We start from the raw sequence: 19,780 nt of genomic DNA, 5'->3' as shown, positions 1-19,780 counted from the left end.
AAACTTGAAAAAACATGGAGCAAGGGACATGGTGAGCATGTGAGAGTGCTTCAGCTGGGGAAAACATTACTTTCATATGGAGGAAGAGAAAAAACATTTCATGTTTTAGAAAGTTTCCAGTTGGAGATTGGATTGATAAATGGATTTTTTTTGTTGTTGTTCTCTTCTATATATGTTGTTCTCTTCTATATATGTTGTTATATAAATACTCCTGAAATCATTATCTGTGCCTCTATGGTTTTATTCTGGTGAAGATATTGGTTTAGGGCCAGGATCCAGTTTTTCAGCATTTTGTATTTACCATAAAAGAACACTACACTAAAATGGAACTATAATAAACATACTAATTAACAGAACTCAGTCCTAGTGAAGCATGCAAATTCATAACACTTGTACATATGTGTAATCCAAATGAAACAGTTATTGTCTTACACATGGCAGAGCTTTTTTTTAGCTACTGTTTTCATTATGTAATATGGTGGTGTTTAAATTGTACAAGCTGTACAATACTAAAGTATACATTTGCTACCACTCACTAGTTAGAAAAGAGCTTAAATAAATAATAGATTTAAAAGGGCAAGGAGCTGACAGACCCTCATTCAGTGTATTTGTGCCAAATAAAAATTAATACCTCTTTTTATTTTAAACAACTACTTTATTCAGGTTTTATGGAGAAATCTCTAGGTGCTTTATATTTCCATCTGTTTGTACCTAGATTTTTTTATCTAGGTACAAACAAATGGAAATATAAAGCAATTATAATGCTGTCTAGTGAAAACCTAAAACCAGATGGACAGTTTAAATTGAGATCTGTTTGTTATTTCTCTGACAAGGAAGTGTCTGGCTATTTCCTATGCTACCATGTTCACATACGCAGCTTAGTTACAATATTGAAAGAATTACTTAAACGCATAGTACTTTAAAACTTCAGTAGTTTCTTTATTCATCTCTGAAGGTTCTTCTGGGCAAAGCCCCTTACTGGTTGCTTTGAGTGGAAATCATACTGGGCAACTGAACTTCACAAGCAAAATGAATCAGCTGTATCTCCGCTGGTCAACTGATCATGCAACCAGCAAGAAAGGATTCAAGATTCGTTACTCAGGTAAATATTCATGCTTTCTCTTAAATTATATTTTGTGGATATACTGTTGTCTACTTCTAATATAATGTCTGTTTCTCTGAAGATAATTTTTTATAGTGTTTATTTTAAGGATGTTAAATCATTCTGTTTTAAGTTAAGCACAGAACTTGGTCTCTCCATTTTTTCCCAGTGTGACAGACTTCTCCAGATTATTACTTCTCCAATTTATACTCCTCTCTGCACCTGTTCTCTTGTCTTATCAGATCCGGAGAGAGGCCTTTCAGATGTAGTGGTAGGGATAACCCTTAGACTTTCACAGAAGTACTCAGAAGTGAGAATTTTTGATCTTCATTAGTGGTGCACTACTTCAGCTGCAATTCAGTACACAATTATTAGGTTTCCAATTTCCCAGAGCTGCAGTTCGCAACTCTCATTATTATGTTTTTCTTCATGTACAAATAAATGAAAAACTGAGGGGGTGGAAAAAATCCCTCATTTCTTCAACAGTCTGTATATGAATCTGGTAACATGAAAATATGTAACTAGTCTATCTAAATAGTGCTAAAATTATTTCCCATATTAATAACAAACATCAAGAAGAAATATATTGCAGTACTAGATTATGTGTTATGTGTAGACATATTGACCCTTACTCAGTTTGCAGCCATATTGCTGCTAAAAGGCTTGGCTAAGGGATCATTTACATGATGTGAATAGTATGTGTGAGAGAGAAAGGTGATAATTGCTATCATTAACATTTGCTTCTTCTGTGTTTGGATTTGATTAGCAATGTAAAGGATCTGTGAGCTAATTTTTGAAGGCTAAATATTGTCAATAAAAATTTAGTAGAGAAAGGAATACTAAGAATGTTTTAGCAGAACACTTCATGAAGTACCAGGTATCTCCCATTTAGTCATGGTAAATGTTCTTAGGGTGACCGTTTTTGGGAAGCTCATTCCTTTTATGTACCATCCATGCTCTGCCTGTCTAATTTCTGGAAAGTTTCTCTTGTTACTGAAATGTAAGATCAGGGCCCAGCTCAGAGCATAATTATGATTTTTTTTGGGATTTAAGAACTAAGCAGAAACTGTTTGCAGTCAGGAAAAAAAATCACTAAAAGCATCATCTTCACCTGCATTTTTGGATAATTACTACAGACAAATTGAAGCTGAGGAATGGGGAAAAGATTTTTTTCAAGCATACTGGATATTAATATAGGTTTTTATAGTAAAAACGCAATTGCAGGACTTAATAGATAGATTGAGAATGTGCAAGAGGGAACAAAGAGAACCTGTCACATTGTAGCCCTCAAATGTGTGACAGTGAAAGGAGCAGGCCTTCATTCATTAATTCAAAGTGAGGAAGCAATATCAAGGTTACATGAATAGACTTCATGTGAACGTGTTGGTTTGTAAGTATCAAATTATTAAGGAAGCTGATTTTTGAGGAATGGCAAAATATTTTAAACCTTTGCATGTACACAAAACATGTTTTGCAGTACTGAAGAAGTGGTGTGTAATTGTTAGGCTCAATTCATCAATTATTATGGCACTAGCTATGACTAACAATAAAATTGGGGGACTGGAGAGAGATATGCAATCCTTATGGCTATGTTTTTGGAACAAACAACAGTTTAGCTTTTTCCGCTTCACTAACAGTCAGTGCCTGCATTTTTCTCTAAACTTCTGTCCATTTTACATGAGATTCAATGGAAATAATCAGCATGAAAGAAGAGTAACAGTGAGCGGCAGCATAAACAATTGGATTTGAATCCTAATGAGGGAGAGCAACATCATCAAAGTAGGAAAAATACAAGATCCCAAAAAGGCTATTGATACTGTGGCAGCTGTGACTGAGCCAGCAGGCTTCCTCATGATGAAAATCCTATTGAAATGAATTACTGCCCTCCCATAACCTTTCCTTTCTTCTCCAACTATGCCTGTGCACAAAATTTTGTAAATTGTCATTTTGTCACAGCTAGATTTCAGTTGTAGTTACAAATTTTATTCACTGTTAAAAACTGCTAGAAGCTTTCATGAGAATGCTTAATATTTTCTTTAGCATTCAACCTTAATTGTGTAAGCTGTTTGCTTAATATTATGTTTGCTATCATGTAATATAAGACTTATTGCTAAATCTCAGTGGAAAAAAGCTGAGGCATTAAAGCAGACAGGTATTCTTTTAAGGGCTTTGACATATTATACCTGCGCTAGCTTAGATTTTAGTCTAAATTATACATTTCCTAACTGCACTAATGCCTAGATATTTAATCATCTCTTTCTTAACCTACAGAATATCTGAATAGCATCCCTCAATAATTTATAACCCTGCATACACATTCCTACCCAAGCAAGCTAGGGAAAAGTATAACTAAGAAAAGGTAGATTAATCGTTTTTTTGGGTTTTTTTTAATTATTGGTAGAAGGATTGAAAGTGCACTACAGTACCTGGCATAACTGCTGGAGGCACATGGACTTGGGAACCAGATGGGGACTTCCTTTGCTATTTTTCAAATTGCCATTGCTACTATAACAGTTACAGGCTTTTGTTTAACTTTTGGTTATTCATTCAAAAGTAAATAAGTCTAGTGGTTACTAAGCTAACTTGCAATTTCCTGCCAAAAGCACTATTTTTTCTTATTTCTCAGGTTTAGGTGGCCAGGTTTTTGTAGCGGGGGGCTACAAGTATGGCCTCTTTGAGAAGCTGCTAGAGGCTTCTCCCATGTCCAGAAGAAACGGGTTCAGCTGGTTCCAAGATGGACCTGCAGCTGGCCATGGATAGTGGTAGTGCCTCTGCAATAACACACTTAAATATACATGTAAATATACATGTATATATATACATATATATATATATATATATGTGTATATATGTATATATAGATATATTTGTATATATACACACTCAGCAGCAGCTAGAAGGAGTGAGAATATATGAATGACAACTCAGCAGAAACCACAGTTGGTGAAGATGGAGGGGGAGGAGGTGCTCCAGGCCCCAAAGCCAAGTTTCCTTGAAGCCTGTATTGCTCTCTAACCCTAGCATACCACTAAGGCCCACCCAGCTGCTTGCTCACTCCCCACACAGCAAGATACAAGATGGAGCAGAGAATCAGAAGAATAAAAATGAGAAAACTTGTGGGATGAGATAAACAGGTAAAGTTTATTAGGTAAAACAAAAGCTGCACATTTGCAATCAAATCAAAATAAGGAATTCATTCACCACTTCCCGTTGACAGGGGTTCAGCTATCTCAAGAAGAGCAGGGCTACACCAGCCTTAATGGTGATTTGAACATAACTTGCAACACTGGCCCTTCATTCTTCTTCTCATAGCTTATATTGTTTGTTGGTCATGACACCATATCTTATGGACTGTCTCTTTGGTCAGTTGGGGTCAGCTGTCCCATCTGTGTCCCCTCCCAAATCCCTGTGCATCCCCAGCCCCCTTGCTGGTGGGATGGTGTGAGAAGCAGAAAAGACCTTGCCTCAGTGTAAGCTTTGCTCAACAGTGACATCCCTGTATTATCAACACTGTTTTCATCAGAAATCCACAACACAGCCTCACAGCCTTAGAACCTTTGAAAAAAATTAATACTCTCCTAGACAAACCAGCATACCTGGGAAAAGAGGAGGGGAAGGAGAGAGCAGGCAGAGCAGAGGCTTTTCACAATTTGGTTTGATATCTCATTATCTTACTCTGATCTGATTGGTAAGAAATTAAATAATTTCCCCAAATCAAGTCTGTTTTGCCTATGACAGTAACAGCTGAATGATCTCTCCCTGTCACTATTTCAGCCCACAGGCCTTTTGTTATATTTTCTCTCCCTTGTGCAGCTGAGAAGGGGAGCAATTCTGCAGCTTTGGTGTACACCTGGCATTCAGGCAGGGTCAACTCAGCACACTTTTATTATGTTCTTTTAACCTCTTAAGTAATTGCAAGAAGCTTAATTCTTCACCACTCTTTTCTTGTTATTTTTAGGCTTTGGACATGTTAAACAAGTGTTTCTACTCTCTCTCTATTTCAATTTAGAATAAAAGAATATTGATTAGTTTGTTTACATTTTCCAGTAGATGGTTAGAAGTGACAAGGGAACTGTGTGAAGAAGTTCATCAGACTCTGTATAATTGTTTCTTCTCCAATTTGTAAACTTTTAGGTGGGTGATTTGCACAGCAGGAAGGTCACAGCGAAGTACTTGAATCACAAAAAATATTCAGGATGATTTATAAATGTTGAACCACTAGTAAGAATAGCTGTCATATAAATAGCAGGTTATTTAGTCAGATATTTATTTTGCAAACATTCATAACTATATCACTAAAGAGGGAATAGGTCTTTGAAAATTTATCTTGTCTTTTCATGTTGTTTATTTGTTAGATATAAAATAAAATGCAAAAGAAAAAGAATGACAGCCTGATCCCTTTTTGTTGCTTGGTTGAGTATTGTTCTCCATTTTGATCCTGTACATTTTAAAATGAAAATGGAATGGATGGTCCATTCATTAAGGAAATGGTTTAGTAATCAGAAAAAATATATTTAGTTTTCTTATGTGTCCTTATCTACTTACTTTAGGCAGTGTCCAATTTCTTATCTATAAAGTGTGTATGACAGTAGCCCTCTACTACAGAGGATATTTAAATAGCAGCACAAAGAGATAAGATTCTGCAGCAATATGATGAAGACAATTAAGTATCCAAAAGGGAAACTGATAAGGAGGGAGTGTACTGAGGTGTGACTTTTTATTTCTCAACATAAAATCTAGCATGTAAGGTGAACACATCATTATGGTATCTGAAGAAATTTTTTTCATTTATTTATAATTTCAAATATAGTGCTGTTTCTGTGAATACTTACAAATATCTTCTCCATATTAGTTTTTTTGACTATTGATCAAGGAAACTGCTGGGAAATCAAGTCCTTTGCTAAGATCAGTTCTTTGATAAAATTTTGTAGATTCCCTGTAGAGAGTGAGTTCTACAAAATCATCTGGGAGGGTTGGACATGGAACTTTTAAAGAATTTTAATTTGTAATTGGGAGTCATTTAATTGAACTTCCCTGAGACAGAGTGTCTCAAACAGCAAAAAAATCCCCTCAACATAAATATTTAAATGTTCCAGCTATTAAGAGAATATGCTTTGTTAGAGTGTGGTCCTGCAAATACAAGATCAGTGTTTATAGGTGTTGCTGTCCACACATCCATTGACTAGTGATATGTGATTTAGCTGGCAGCTATGACCCTGTTGGTATTCAGTAGCAAATTACAAAAGTTCTGATGCTAAGTTAGCTGAATGTTTTGGTTATAAGTGAGCTGAAAATGTTCAGTATGTTGCTTTACAAAATACACTGTTATCTAAGAGGTCCTGAAAGGACATGGATGATATGTCATTTGGAAAAGTAAATTAAATCTATAACTGTAAAATTGCTTCAGTCATTGGAATGGTCATAAAAGTTTATCACATTTTGTGGTAAAACATTGTCATTCTGAGATGAGAGCACTCCTGTGCGATTACACCTATTTCAGCTAAGCCTCATAGGATTCCAGGATGAATTCCCCCAGAAACTGGCTGGGAGAAAAACAGCATTTTATCACAGTGGTCCTTGACACAAGGCTGCAGTATTTTATGAGTGCACTGTATGGATTTCTGCTTAAGCTCAAAATTTTCACTCAGCTTACATTATATGTAGTTTTCAGTCTGACATTCTTCAAACATTTGCTTACACTTCAGGTCTTCAGACATTTATTTATTGCTTTTTGTGTGGTTCTTCTATTAATGTCAGTTCTTGATCCTAGAAGTTATGTGGGTTTCATCCTGGGCTCTGAAGGGAGTTCAGTTTAAAGAACAGATTAAAAATTACCAAGATACAGACTAAGAAGGGACTTGTATGTAGACTTATCACTATTCCTTTACTGTATCAACAAGTGTATTTTTCAGAGTAAAATAAAAATCCATCTTCAGAATTTTTAGATAATTTGCTTAAAATACTTTTCTTCTCATGCTAGCTATAGCTTAGACATAATACATTGTTTGGACTATCAGCCTTTTCTATCCATGTCATGCTGTCTTGGCAGCACAGAGTACTATAGTCTTATTAGGACTTTTACATGGATGTGGATTACAGGCACCGCTTACCTGTAACCTACTGACTTGCTACTACTTTAAAATGTCATTAATAAGAATTCCTGTAAGAGTGAAAGATGGATCTGATCTAGGTTGGATGAATGTTTTAAACATAAGTTATCCAAACATACATGGTTTACATCACAAAATGTATGTTATGTGTGTCAGAAACACTCTTAACAGTCATGAAAGTGTAAAGTTTGGCACTCTGGGAGCGCAGCCCCTTTTCTGATACATGGGACCTTTTCTGTACTATCTGGTGAACTTTTCATTCTACTTCAAGGAATCCACTTCACTTCATGTAGTCTCATTCATCATACCTTTTGTCCCAAACTTTATACCCATTATGGTCAAAATGCCTCTGCCAAGACAGTCTAGCTGTGCTCCTCAACCCTTCTTTATCTCCACCCCTTTTCCAACCCTCCCTACAAATCACAGTCTACTTTTAGTGGTAGAAAACATAAGGTTTTTCTTTATCCAACTTTTATCTATCTTTCTTTCCCATCTAGCTTAACATCTTTCTCTTCCTATTCACAAAGACACCCCTAATTTGTTATCCTCCTCCTTCCTGTCTTCTGTCTCTGATCTTTTCTTTCTTCATGTCCCACTAGTCAGTTTCATTTGATTTAAAATTTTTTTCTTTCACTGAATCATATTTTATTCTTAACACAATGTCAGTTTCTGATTCATCAATCCTCTTGGTACCACTACTAATGGCTAACCAAGTACTTCTTTTTCTCTCATTTTCGTTGCTTTCTCCTGGTCTCCAGTCCCTCCCTTCCCGTTTCTCATCTCTTTGCACAATCTGTCATGGCTACTCTTCCCCATGGCTCTTAAATCAGCACCTTCATCTCAAATACTCTTTCTCTCCTTTCTCCAGTTATAACCTCCCTATTCTCAAAACACTTCTGTTAATTTTATATTCACACTTGAAAGTCTGTCTTTAACTTTCACAATGGCAGATGACCACAAAGCTTTACTGAGGCATCTCGTTTTCCAGACCTCTTCCCTATTTCCTACAGGTCCACGAAGCTGCTGCCACTCACCCACCTTGGGTTGTCAGGAAAAGTAAGCATTAGTAACGGTAGGCTGAAGAGATGGTTGAAAGCAGAAAATATACAGGGGTCATCAAGGTAATGATGACTCATCCTTTCCTCATCTGGAAAGAAGGATATAGTTTTCTGTAGAATATCTGCAACAGTAAACTTCAGAAATTAAGTATTTTTAAAGGGATGTTGAAGTAAATTCTGAGTGATATTGCTACTTTGTCTTCCTTCTTGTTTTCTTCTATAAATTTCTTAATTAAAAAGACTTTTTTTTTGCCTAGGTCCTCTCTGAGCACCACTTGATTCATTGGAGAGCTTAAACCATGCTTTTGGGCTCAAGGCATTATTAATTGCTATGACATAAGCAAAAATTATGACTGATAGATTTCCCCTTTGGCTCCCAAGGAAATTTTCAGTATTTTGACATCATTCTGTGTATTTCAGCAGCCTGAATATCCCATATTTCATGCCATTTTAAAGATTCTCTCTCTGGATAGTCATATATATTTATTGTTGTAATCAGCCACAGCTAAAGCATGGCAATAAATACCCTGGCAATCAGAACGTGAAGTTTAACCTGTTATGCTAAAAATCTATTATGCGTTAAAAGACCTCTTCTTTTATATCTAGCCAAGAATTTACTGTTAGAATAACAATGTTAGCAGTTTAATAAAAGAATTACTAGTCCATATTAAATGGTTATAGGAGGAGATAGAAAAAGGAGACATGAAAATACTATACAGAAAAACAGTATGGTTAGAAATTTTATACAATATTGCTGGGCTACCGAGAAATATTTTATATCTAAAATTGCAGTACTGATGTAATAAATTTGGAGTTTTTTCTGAATTGCATATTTTATTTATGACTCACCATCTTTTCTTAAGATCTAGGATATTTAAAATTAAATAGCACTTAAGAGGTTACTGCAGCTGATTTTAGAGGTCTTAATCTGCTTGGTTTGCAATAACAATCTTATTTATTCTTCAATATGTTAAAAGGAAAATTAAAACCATGTTTATTGTGGTTCTTTAAATGCCAAGTCCCCTTTTTAAAGAGTAATTTGATAATTAATGTAATTTAGGCAGACAAGTGAGTGTCACCATGCTTATAAAGGACACATGGACATGGCCCCAAACAAATCTTTTTACTGAACCATCCTGGCTTATTAATTTTCATTCTAGTTTTAATTTTTTCCTTTATGATTTAGTAGGGGTTTTTTTCAGTTAATCCCCAAGCAAAAGAATGTACAGAAATAACATTTTGAGTAGAAATAATGTTGCTTAATTGAGAACTCTCTAGTATAATTTCAACAGATAATATTTTTTGGTATCTTGAATGTTGGACTTAGCTTTGCTGCTTATGTTGGGTGTTATTACTAGAAATATTGACTTTGATATACTGCATCTAAATCTAGACATTTAAAGCAAACGTTTTGGTTAGGAATATAATCAACTCTATGATCTCTGTCAATGAACAAAAGCATTCTTCTTTAGATGGTAATTGATATAGTAGGTGCACCATCAGGTGACAAAATGTACATTAAAGATAAAAATTTAAAAATAGAGCTAAAAGTTGAAAGCTGTATACCCAAACCTGTAATTATGCACATGTGAAAATAAAGCAACTTCTACTAGATAATTGTCTGCAGAAATTAAAATTAATATTGCAGTATATCTAAGACACATTTCAGTATTATGGAGGGAGTATTCCAACAGTAGTTGAAGTCTCAGTCTTATTGGTATTGACATTTAGTTCTCAGTGGAGTTCAACAGTGTCTTCTCTGTGAAGAATGTTTGTAGGCTTATTTCAGTGGTGGATGTGCAGTCAGGTTTATTTTCAGAAATAAATTTTCATGATCCTGCCATGCTGCTTCTGAAAAGATAATCTCAGTAAGCTTGATACCTGCTTCCAATACACAGTGACTTGTACATCAGCAGGGTGTCCAGGTAATTTTTTCATATTGCTTTTATCCAGTGATAAATGTTTTCATTGTACAAACAGATTCGTGTTACAACTCTCTATATAGTGTGTCAAACTATACTGCACTTCTGCTTGATCTGGGTCCAGTTCAGGTATCCATATTCCATCTTTACAGAAAGCTACTGCAACCTTATTTTAAGAAATGGTCTTTATTACTCACTTTTTGACACAAAAAAAATTGTACTTTTGCTTACTCAGCATATATTAAAAAAATCAATTTTTATGTAACAGATTCTCAAGGACAATGCTGGTCATGAAAACCCCTCTGCAAAAAATATTAGTAGAGTAGTGATTAAAGTTAAGCAAGGTTTACTTTCATTTCAAAACTCAAACAGGTACATTCTGTCTTACTTCATATGTAGTGTAAATTCAACATTTAAGAAGTTGCAATCAGTTAAGTTACATGCTTTTTGTAAAAGTTAATATACTTGCCCATAACTAAGAGAGAACAGGTACAAAAAATTAACTGCATTTTAATCTGAAAAAAAGCATCTGAAGAATCAGTGTACCATTATTTGTCTTATAAATTTTTAACACATTTGACAAAATGTTTAAACTTTGACGTACATGTCTAAGTGCACTGAAATTTTTTAACAAAGCTGTTTCTAATTGTTTTTGAATATTTTGTAGCTCAAAGAATAATTTTAAATACAGTTATCATATTTGAAGTAGAATGTTTATTAAGTGTGAGCGAACTTACTGAACAATCTATATGCTTCATGATTGTAGCTTCCTTATGTGAAGCAGTACAAACTGGTTTTGATTATAAATTTTGTTTTTGAACTTCATGATGTTTCTTTATAGGAAGTCTGAATCTTCACTGAAGATCCAAAAGTACTGTATAGGTTTCAGAATTTATTTTAGTGGCATTCAAAGTTTTTACATGTCATAAATAGTCTTAATTTTGTACATTAAGTGCACTTGATTTGTTTTTTAGTATGTCTGTTTTTTGGTTTTTAGCTCCTTATTGCAGTTTAAACTCTAATTTGAGGAATGGTGGAATTATAAATAAAACGGGTGGTCCTGCTGGAAGCAAAGTTCGCTATTACTGCAAACCTGGGTATAGAATGATTGGTCACAATAACGCGACATGCAGGCGCTACCAAAATGGAATGTACCAGTGGGATTCTCCTGTGCCAATCTGCCACGGTAAGATAATGCTTTCTTCTTGAGCAGGCTTCTATAATTTCGTTGTAAGGCTGTTTGACAAAACAAAGATGCAGCATTGTCAGTAGTGCTGTATGCCAAGAGAGACACTCACATCATGACCTGATCCAAACACACACTGACTTGTGTATCTCATATGTGCAGGGTTGAAGTTTTAAAAAATATTCATGCAGTCAAATACAGACCAAGTGAAAAATATGTCTTCAGTACTTCATTCTTTAGTAATGTACATACCTATAAACAGACCACAGGTCATTACATTGTATTACAGAACATTTTAAAAAATAATTAGTTATAAGGGATTGCTTTATTATTTTAGAAAATATTATTTTATTATTTTAGAAAATAACATTATAACCAGTTCTTTAAAGACATAATTTTTAACTTCTTTTCTCTCTTTTTTTTTTCTTTTATTTTTGTTTTGTTTTGTTTAATTTTGTTTTTACTATCCTGAAGCTGAACCAGGTTCTACTTTAGCTTGCTGCTCTTGTTAGTAGTTGTTACTGTTTGTCAAATGTATATGCCCCATCCCTGGAAGGCCAGGCTGGATGGGCCTTTGAGCAGCCTGGTCTAGTGAAAGGTGTCCCTGCCCATGACAGATGTTTGGAACCAGATGGTCTTTAATGTCCCTTCCTACCCAAACTATTCCTTGATTCTGTGATAATATCAGGGACCTGGGGAAGAGAAAGAAGGCTGCAAATTCTACCCATATCATATATGGCCTATTCAAACGTGTCTGCTTCTAGTCTACTTTATTTATGGAATGAAATTATAGTAGCATTCATATTTAAGAACATAATTGATTAAAACTTGCATTTACTTGTTCTTAACATTGTAAGACTTCAGTTTTTATGTCTTCTTCAAGAAAATATTTTGCTTGATGTTCCATCTCAGTGATGGTTCAGATATTTCTAAAAAGACCATAAGATAGAAGTATGAAAGTTTTATTCTGTGATTTAGAAAAGAAAAAAAAAAAGGCCAGCTGAGATTTGGCGTGATGCTTACTCTTGAGAGTGTGCTATTTGAAAGAAAAGTAAAAAGCTGCAGAAATTTGGCTACAGTTGACAGTTGAAGAACTTGAAGGAACAGGGTTCCTATCTTCTATACAGAGTAATTTGGTAGCTAAATATTTCTTCTGGATGAGCATTTTCCTGTTGAGAAGGGCCATGTGGCTATATCCCTATCAGTCCAGGGAGAAACTCAAACTGTCAGTGTGCCACAAGCAGGACCTGTGTATCTGTGCTTCCAGAATCCAGGACGTCTTCTAATCTCATATGCCATCATGTTATATGGTAATATAATGCCACATATATTCCATATATGATTTGATATGGCATGTGATTCTGTTTGATCTTCCTGAAGGTCACTAAGTTATGGGAGAATCTGTGTGTGATCTGCATGTGAAGTAAATTTAGGGACAAATGCTGCTTTTGGACTTGAACTGCATTTAGGTGCTGTTTCTGGCGCTGGCATTGAAAATTCAGACACTTTGCACTAAAGAACCTGGAATAATGACTAGGCCTACAGCTTGAGATCAGCAAAGTGGAGGATAAAATTTTGTTCCAGATTAAAACAAAATTTTAAAATCTGTACGTGGGATAAAGTTTTGATTCATTTGCTTAAACATGAAAGTCTAGTGTCATTTTCAGTGTCCTGAGGTGTTTTACCTCTCCTCCATCCACTAGTAGAGAAAGTTGTTTTAGGTATTAGGCTTGCAGGATGTCTTGGAGGCCTAACAATCTCAGGGAACAATGGGAAAAGAAAAAACAAGCCCCATCTGCCTAAACTGTTGTATTTGATCGGGTCAATACTGTTGCTGAAACTTTGGGAGCTATTTTGCTGGCTATCTGGCAGGTGTCTTTTTTTAAAAGGTAAAGAAATTTTTTCATCTCAATCTGGACCTCAGTTACTTTAAGCATGTGAGGATGGAGACAGTATTCTGTGTGTAGTTGTTAGACTGGGGGAGGTGGGGCCATAAATTTAAGGAGGCCCTGTAGTTTACTTTTCTCCAGAATTTAAAATCTTGTGATTCCTCAGCTGTCACAAGTTCTATGAAAATGTATCCCTTAGCTTTCTGCTGCTTATCTAGCCAGACTATATTAGCTTTCTACTGCTACTTCCACTATTGTTCAAATATCAGAGTTCTGTAAAATGAAAATACAACTCAGCACATCAAAATTCTTATATAGTTAATTTTTTTTATAGTTTCTCTCTTTTGTTAGAACAGTATAATGTCAAGAGTTTTCTTTTAGATTTTTAGTTTTTACATTTTATGTTCACAATTTTCTGTTCACAATGGCACCGAAAGTGTTTCAAATTGGCCATTCTAACCTTGAAAATTATGTCCAAACATAATGCAGTTTGTGAATGCAGAAAAAAGTTCTTTAAACAATTCAAGAAAAACGTCCCCACTTTTAAGGACAAAATGAAATAATTCACAGAAAGGAGGAGGGAAAATGCACAGATGTGCAGGACTCGATATAGCATCCCAGGACTTGATAGTGGATAACCAAGGGTCAAAGAGCCTCAGAAAGTAATAGATTCTGAACAGAACTACAGAGTACTCAAGAAAATTGTCAATACTTCAGACATTGTGTCTGCCCTTTTTTCATCACTATCTGCAAGAAGGAGTTTTGAAATTTTAGAAATCTAGCATGTTCACAAATAGGTTTTTTCTTTAATTTTAAGCTGTACTTATAATTTCATCCATATATATATGCTGTGGGTATGTAGATTTCTGTAAACAATGGGAGAAAATAATATTTTCAAGATAGTTTGTTTAATCTTTACTATAAATTTCTTATAAATGTAAGATTCCTCATTTTAATATATAACTTCACAACTCTGGCACAATTATTCCAACTTGTATGTCTGAATGAGGCATATGTTTTTCAAAAAACTCTGAAACGGAGAGCATATTTCAAAATTTATTTAGTACCTGTTATCAAAATACATTCTCTTTAAAAATTAATTAAAATTACACATTTGGTCCTGCTCATGGATTTCATTATAGGATCTTTCTAAATCAAAAACCCTTTGATTAGTTCAGAAATTTCTGTAAAACTAGTCCTGCAGGGTTACATTTGTAATTAATAACTTGAAGTTGCCAGAATTAATTTTTGAAATCAAGTTTGATCATATTATCAAAAAGGGTAATTATTTTTTTGCAGATATATTAAACAAAATCTAATTTGAATATGAAACCATCTAATATGAGTTAATCTGATGGGGTCAGAAGATATTTTCAATTCATCTTCTCAAATGCAGATGTTGTAATAATGTCCTGAATGCTGTATAAAAAACTTGACTCCTATCTAGGAAATTATAACTTACTGTTATTGCTTTTATTTCATTTGTGAAGTGAAAAGAGAAACATGAGTCATGCTACATTCAAAAGAGATATGGAGAGAAAATAGCAATTCTTATATAACAGTAAGTGGCTGCTAAGAGGAAATAGTAAGGCCCCAGAAATGATAATGGCAACAACATTTGTGAGCCACTGATTACCTCATGTATGGATTGCCATGCTGGAGGAGAGTAGGAAGAGAGGTCTGAGGCTGGAGATGAAGAAAAGACAAGAGAAAATATAAGAGAAGCTTGGCAAGAAGAGCGTTTGGAACGAAAAACTGAAAGCAAGTTGTCAGGGTCAATATGGCTCAGCAGTGCTGGGTTGCCAGAGTCTGGAGGCTGAAACATGTCTGGAGTCAGAGTGCAACAGAGTCTCTGGCAGGCATGAGCAAATGCCCCTCTTTACCACACCTGTTCTTCCTATACAGGACTCAGCTTTTGACTTTGTTCTGCCTCATTTCTCCCACTCATTCTTAAAAGAGCTAAAAATAATTTTAAAGAGTCTTGAAAAACCCTTGGCTGCTCTTCACTATTTGAGTTACTTCCTAGTAGGTTTATAAAAGAAAACTGGAGGTACCTACTTTAAGAAAGTTCTTATCTGAATTGTAAGTACTTGGAAAGGCTCTCTTTATGACAGAAGCATGATACAAGTTTAGCTGATGCCAACAGTTCCTGCTTAAAATGCTGATTCCAGGTACTGTCGTTATGCTTACCTCTGTTCTTGAAGTCTATAGATGTACACTGTGGAGCTAGAGAACTTTGAACTTTTTGCTCTACTGAACAAAGATTATTCCAAGACCATGACTGTGTTCTGTGTCTGCCCTGGGAGAATGGGCCTGTTTACATTTTGCACAAGACCTATGACTCTGAAGCCACCAAACTACTTCCTCATAAAATTAGGTGTTCTGTGTTATTGGACATGGAATTAAGCTTGGGCCTTTTACCTTTTTGGTAAATATTTCTATGCAAAAATGTCCCTTTTTGCATACAGTGTTAAAAATGTGAGGTAAGTAACAAATTAAAAATACCAAATTCCAGCAATCTCTTATAAACCAGTGACCATACTTCACAATATAAAACAATAATTGTATTACTCTAGACTAAAAAAATCCCAGAAATTTAAGGAGAAACCAGGTAGTTTTAAAATAAATGTTTTAATAAGTTAAAATTAGTTCCAAAATGAATGAAATAATTGGTTTTTCTTGACAGAGGAATTACAGCTAACCTTACTTTAACAGGATCCCAAGTTAGGGTTTTTCTTTTTTTTATTATTTTCTCAGAGGAGATAGTGAAATAGTGGAAGAGATTGCCTGTTGAGAGTGTGAAATTTTCATCACTGGAGATCTTTCAAAAACAAATTAGATCAAAATTGGTCAAGTATAATTTTGACTTCTGATAGGAGAATAGACTAGATAAGCCCTCATAACAGATTTTTTTATAACCCCAACCCCACTTTCATTTCCTTTTTTTATTTCTGTATGTATCCAAGTCAGAGAATTGTCAATGCTCTCTCTAATGTTTCCAACTGGCTATCATACGCATAAGCCACTGAATGTGTTTTTGTTTTGAATCCTGCTTTTAGCGACTTCTCTGTCTCTAACTTCAGTTATTGGTATTTAAATGCCTTTTCCACCACTATTCTGTTCAATGCCAGAAACAGGTCACTGAATGATGAATGCTTGTGGATTAACTTTAGGGATTTTCCAGTGTATGAAAATAAACTCAATGTCTGCCTTTAATGCACTCTCCAGCTTTATTTCTATATGTAATGAAATTGCATACTTTGAAGATAAATTATATGTAAGTATCTTGCTGGTGTAATGCAGGTGTATAGATACTTTAAAGGATTGCCATACACCTTAAATTTACTGGTTTTAATAAGAAATAAAGTCAAGTATGATGTGGAACGTGAAAGAGCAACTATAACTACATCTCAGTTTCTAGATAAAAGCCTTTTCCCCTTGCATTGGAATAAGTATATTTTTCTGCTGTGCAAGATAATAGATACAATTAAGGCTGACATATTTTTAACACTCTGAATGCACATCTCGCAGCTGGAACCTGTCAGTCTCATCTAATCACTGACATAAGAAACATGCTGACAATTCCTCAAGTCAGAAGATTTTCTCAGACCATTCTTAATTCTTTAACAATCATGAAGCTATGAGCTTCAAAATACTTGGTTGTGGCGTAGTAGCGTCATTGTTTCCACTCCCCAAAGAAAATATGCCATTTTAGTCAGTTTGGTTCAGCTTTACTTTAAATTTCAAAGTACTCTCTATTTAATGAAACTCTCCTTGCTGATACTCTTTGTTTTAACACTGCTGCTCTAAAAGCCTTTAGCAACCTTGATAAACTTCTAGCAACAGGAATAGTTCATTCCAATCCCAGGCTCTGGGAGACAAGCATACAAAAAATAAACAGATAAGACTCTAACTGGAGCAATGCCAGAATGCCCAAACTGCTTTTATGATAAGTAGCTAAAGCAGCAGTGAGAAAAGCCTGACAATGTAGCAGTACAAGATTTAGAAACAACTGAGGAAAGAAGGGACACTGTAAGGGCTGAGGTACAGTCTGAGGGTTAAAGTGCTGAAGTGTGACAGGTAAGCATAGATTTAGAGGTGCTTTAGCATACGGGACATTGCATCAGATCTGACATAACTGAGAGGCCCACCTGTGTGTGAGCAGGCATCTTACATCTTTTATTCCTTAAAATAACTTGCACATAAGAGCTACTCAGTCTTGAACTTTTCAGTGTGTCTCTAGAAAGGGTACTCCTAAAGGTGAAGAACAAATGCTGACAGAACTATTAGCTCTAACATGAACTAAACAGACCTGGATTGGTTTTTTGGGGGTTTGTTTTGTTTTCAAATGGCATAATAAAGGCTTCTTGCTTCACTAAGGTATTTGAAGTTATTTCATGTTTGGAGTATTTAGAGGGAAATAAAATTAGTTTCACCTGTATATACAGATAGGCACATACATAGGATGGGTGGATAGAATCATAGTTTTGAGTTTTTGGTTTTATACAATTAAATTTATGCAGATTTAATACAGAGATTACTTTTTGATATGAGAAAGGAGACCTGAAAACACTGACAAGAAGTCAAATCTTAATCAAAAGCATTCAGACACATTGTCACAAGTCAGAAGAGGACTGTAAGGCATGTTAGGATGAGTGGAGGCATAGTTTAAGACATTGGGCACACTGAAATCCTTCACAGTAACCACAAGTTGAAATGCATTGGTATTTTTGTGATGTACTAAAGTAGAGCGTGAGTTTAACTTTCCATCAGTTCAACATGCAGACAAACTTTTTGCAAGTATTGCTTGCCTGACACAAGATCAAAGTTGTTTCTAGTTGTAGGTAAAGGATTCAGCTGATCTTTAGGGAATAGAAAGCATTTAACCAGATACACCAATGATGACTGTGTTGAATACACCAGAGAACTTAAAAACTACCACTCCTGCTGTGATCACCTTGTGGAAAATGACTTCTAATATAAAGACATGCTCCCAGAAGCTGCAGAACTTGCTTTTATCCTTTGCCTTCTCCACTTCCTCTTACATGATTCAGAGCAGCGAAAAGTGAACTTCCATAACCCCTTCCTTATTGCTTCTCTCTGCCTTTTCTGTCCCAGTACTACTCTCTCCACTGGCTGGAGGCTCAGCCCCTGCCCACTGATGGAGAAAAATGTATTACTAGACAGGGAAGTGTTCCACTTAAGGACATTATTCAGATATTTTAAACTTTATTTACATATTTGACTAATTTATTTCAGAATTGTAAATATTATGTGTATCTAGGCTTATCAATCTACATCATGAAGGAAATTATTTGCTGAATTATTTTAATTTTTTTTTTCCTCCTGAATTTAACTCCAATTTTTCTCTCTGCAGTGATTAAATTGAACTAAATAATTATTTATAAAATGTTTGTCTATATTAGGTGCACATCTAAGTTTTTATCAATGTTTTAAATGCCATTACATTTACCAGGATGTTGCAAATATAATGCAAAATTAATTTCAATTTTTATAAATGAGAAATGTCAATATTACTAATCTATGTTTCTTATTTCAGTGGTGGGACAATATTTTAAAGATATATATGATAAAATTCCAATTCTTCATATTTTTCTTTTCTTTCTTTTCAGCTGTATCTTGCGGCATTCCTGAGGCCCCTGGGAATGGTTCAGTTATAGGTAATGAATTCACTTTGGGCAGTAGATTGATATATGAATGTAACGAGGGCTTCAAGCTAGAATCTAGTCAGCAAGCAACAGCAGTGTGTCAAGAAGATGGATTATGGAGCAACAAAGGGAGGCCGCCTGTTTGCAAATGTAAGTGGGCATGTATTTCTAAAGAGTATTTCCCCAGAATTTTCTCAGGAAATTCTTTACTGCTGATGTTTAGGTTTTACATATACATATGCCCTGAAATGGCCATTCAGGAATGCATCATCATTTAGCATGTAGTAAAGTAGAAGAGGCCTATAAATTTGTTTAATTTAAAAAATCTTTGTTTTATCTTATTCAAAACATCTGAAATTAAATTTTTAGATAATGATATTTCATGTATATTTTCTTATTATGAATAATATGCCCTTCACAATGATGAGTTACTATCAGCAATTATAATTTGTTTTTCTAATATAGCTTCTAAATTAATAAAATCAAAATTTATTTCTTAAAATATTAGTGTAGATAGATAATTAAGCTTGATAAGACTTCTTCAGTCTTCATTTCTGCCTCCTGTCAGGAACAAGCCAATGTAGTGCAGACTTGTCCACTATATGGCTTAGCCTCTCATTTGCATTGGGCAGCCACTTCTCTCTGTCCTACATCAAAGCAATAATTAACTGAGACTGACTTCAACATGACTTAAAATACTGGTTAGGACATAATCTCAAAGTTAATAATTGCTATAATACTATGTGTAAAAATTTTGAGAGTTAATTTAGAACCTTGACCTAATCAACAGTATATATATGTGTCTTCCAGATTCTGAATTTGATAAACACTTTAATTTTTCAAA

The 19,780-nt window shown here is 34.8% G+C and overlaps 1 protein-coding gene across 1 annotated transcript in view; it reads left to right on the top strand.

Annotated features, from left to right (window-relative positions):
- Positions 1-19,780, top strand: part of CSMD1 (CUB and Sushi multiple domains 1) — a 1,073,317-nt gene that overhangs the window by 980,462 nt on the left and 73,075 nt on the right. Inside the window, 3 exon segments of the mRNA XM_036380277.2 lie at positions 956-1,102; positions 11,190-11,378; positions 18,901-19,086. Coding sequence (XP_036236170.2) covers positions 956-1,102; positions 11,190-11,378; positions 18,901-19,086 — 522 coding nt within the window.

This window comes from Molothrus ater, chromosome 3, assembly GCF_012460135.2.
Source record: "Molothrus ater isolate BHLD 08-10-18 breed brown headed cowbird chromosome 3, BPBGC_Mater_1.1, whole genome shotgun sequence".
NCBI classification, from domain to species: domain Eukaryota; kingdom Metazoa; phylum Chordata; class Aves; order Passeriformes; family Icteridae; genus Molothrus; species Molothrus ater.
Note: the sequence above shows the minus strand (reverse complement) of the source record. Positions and strands in the feature narration are given on the sequence as shown.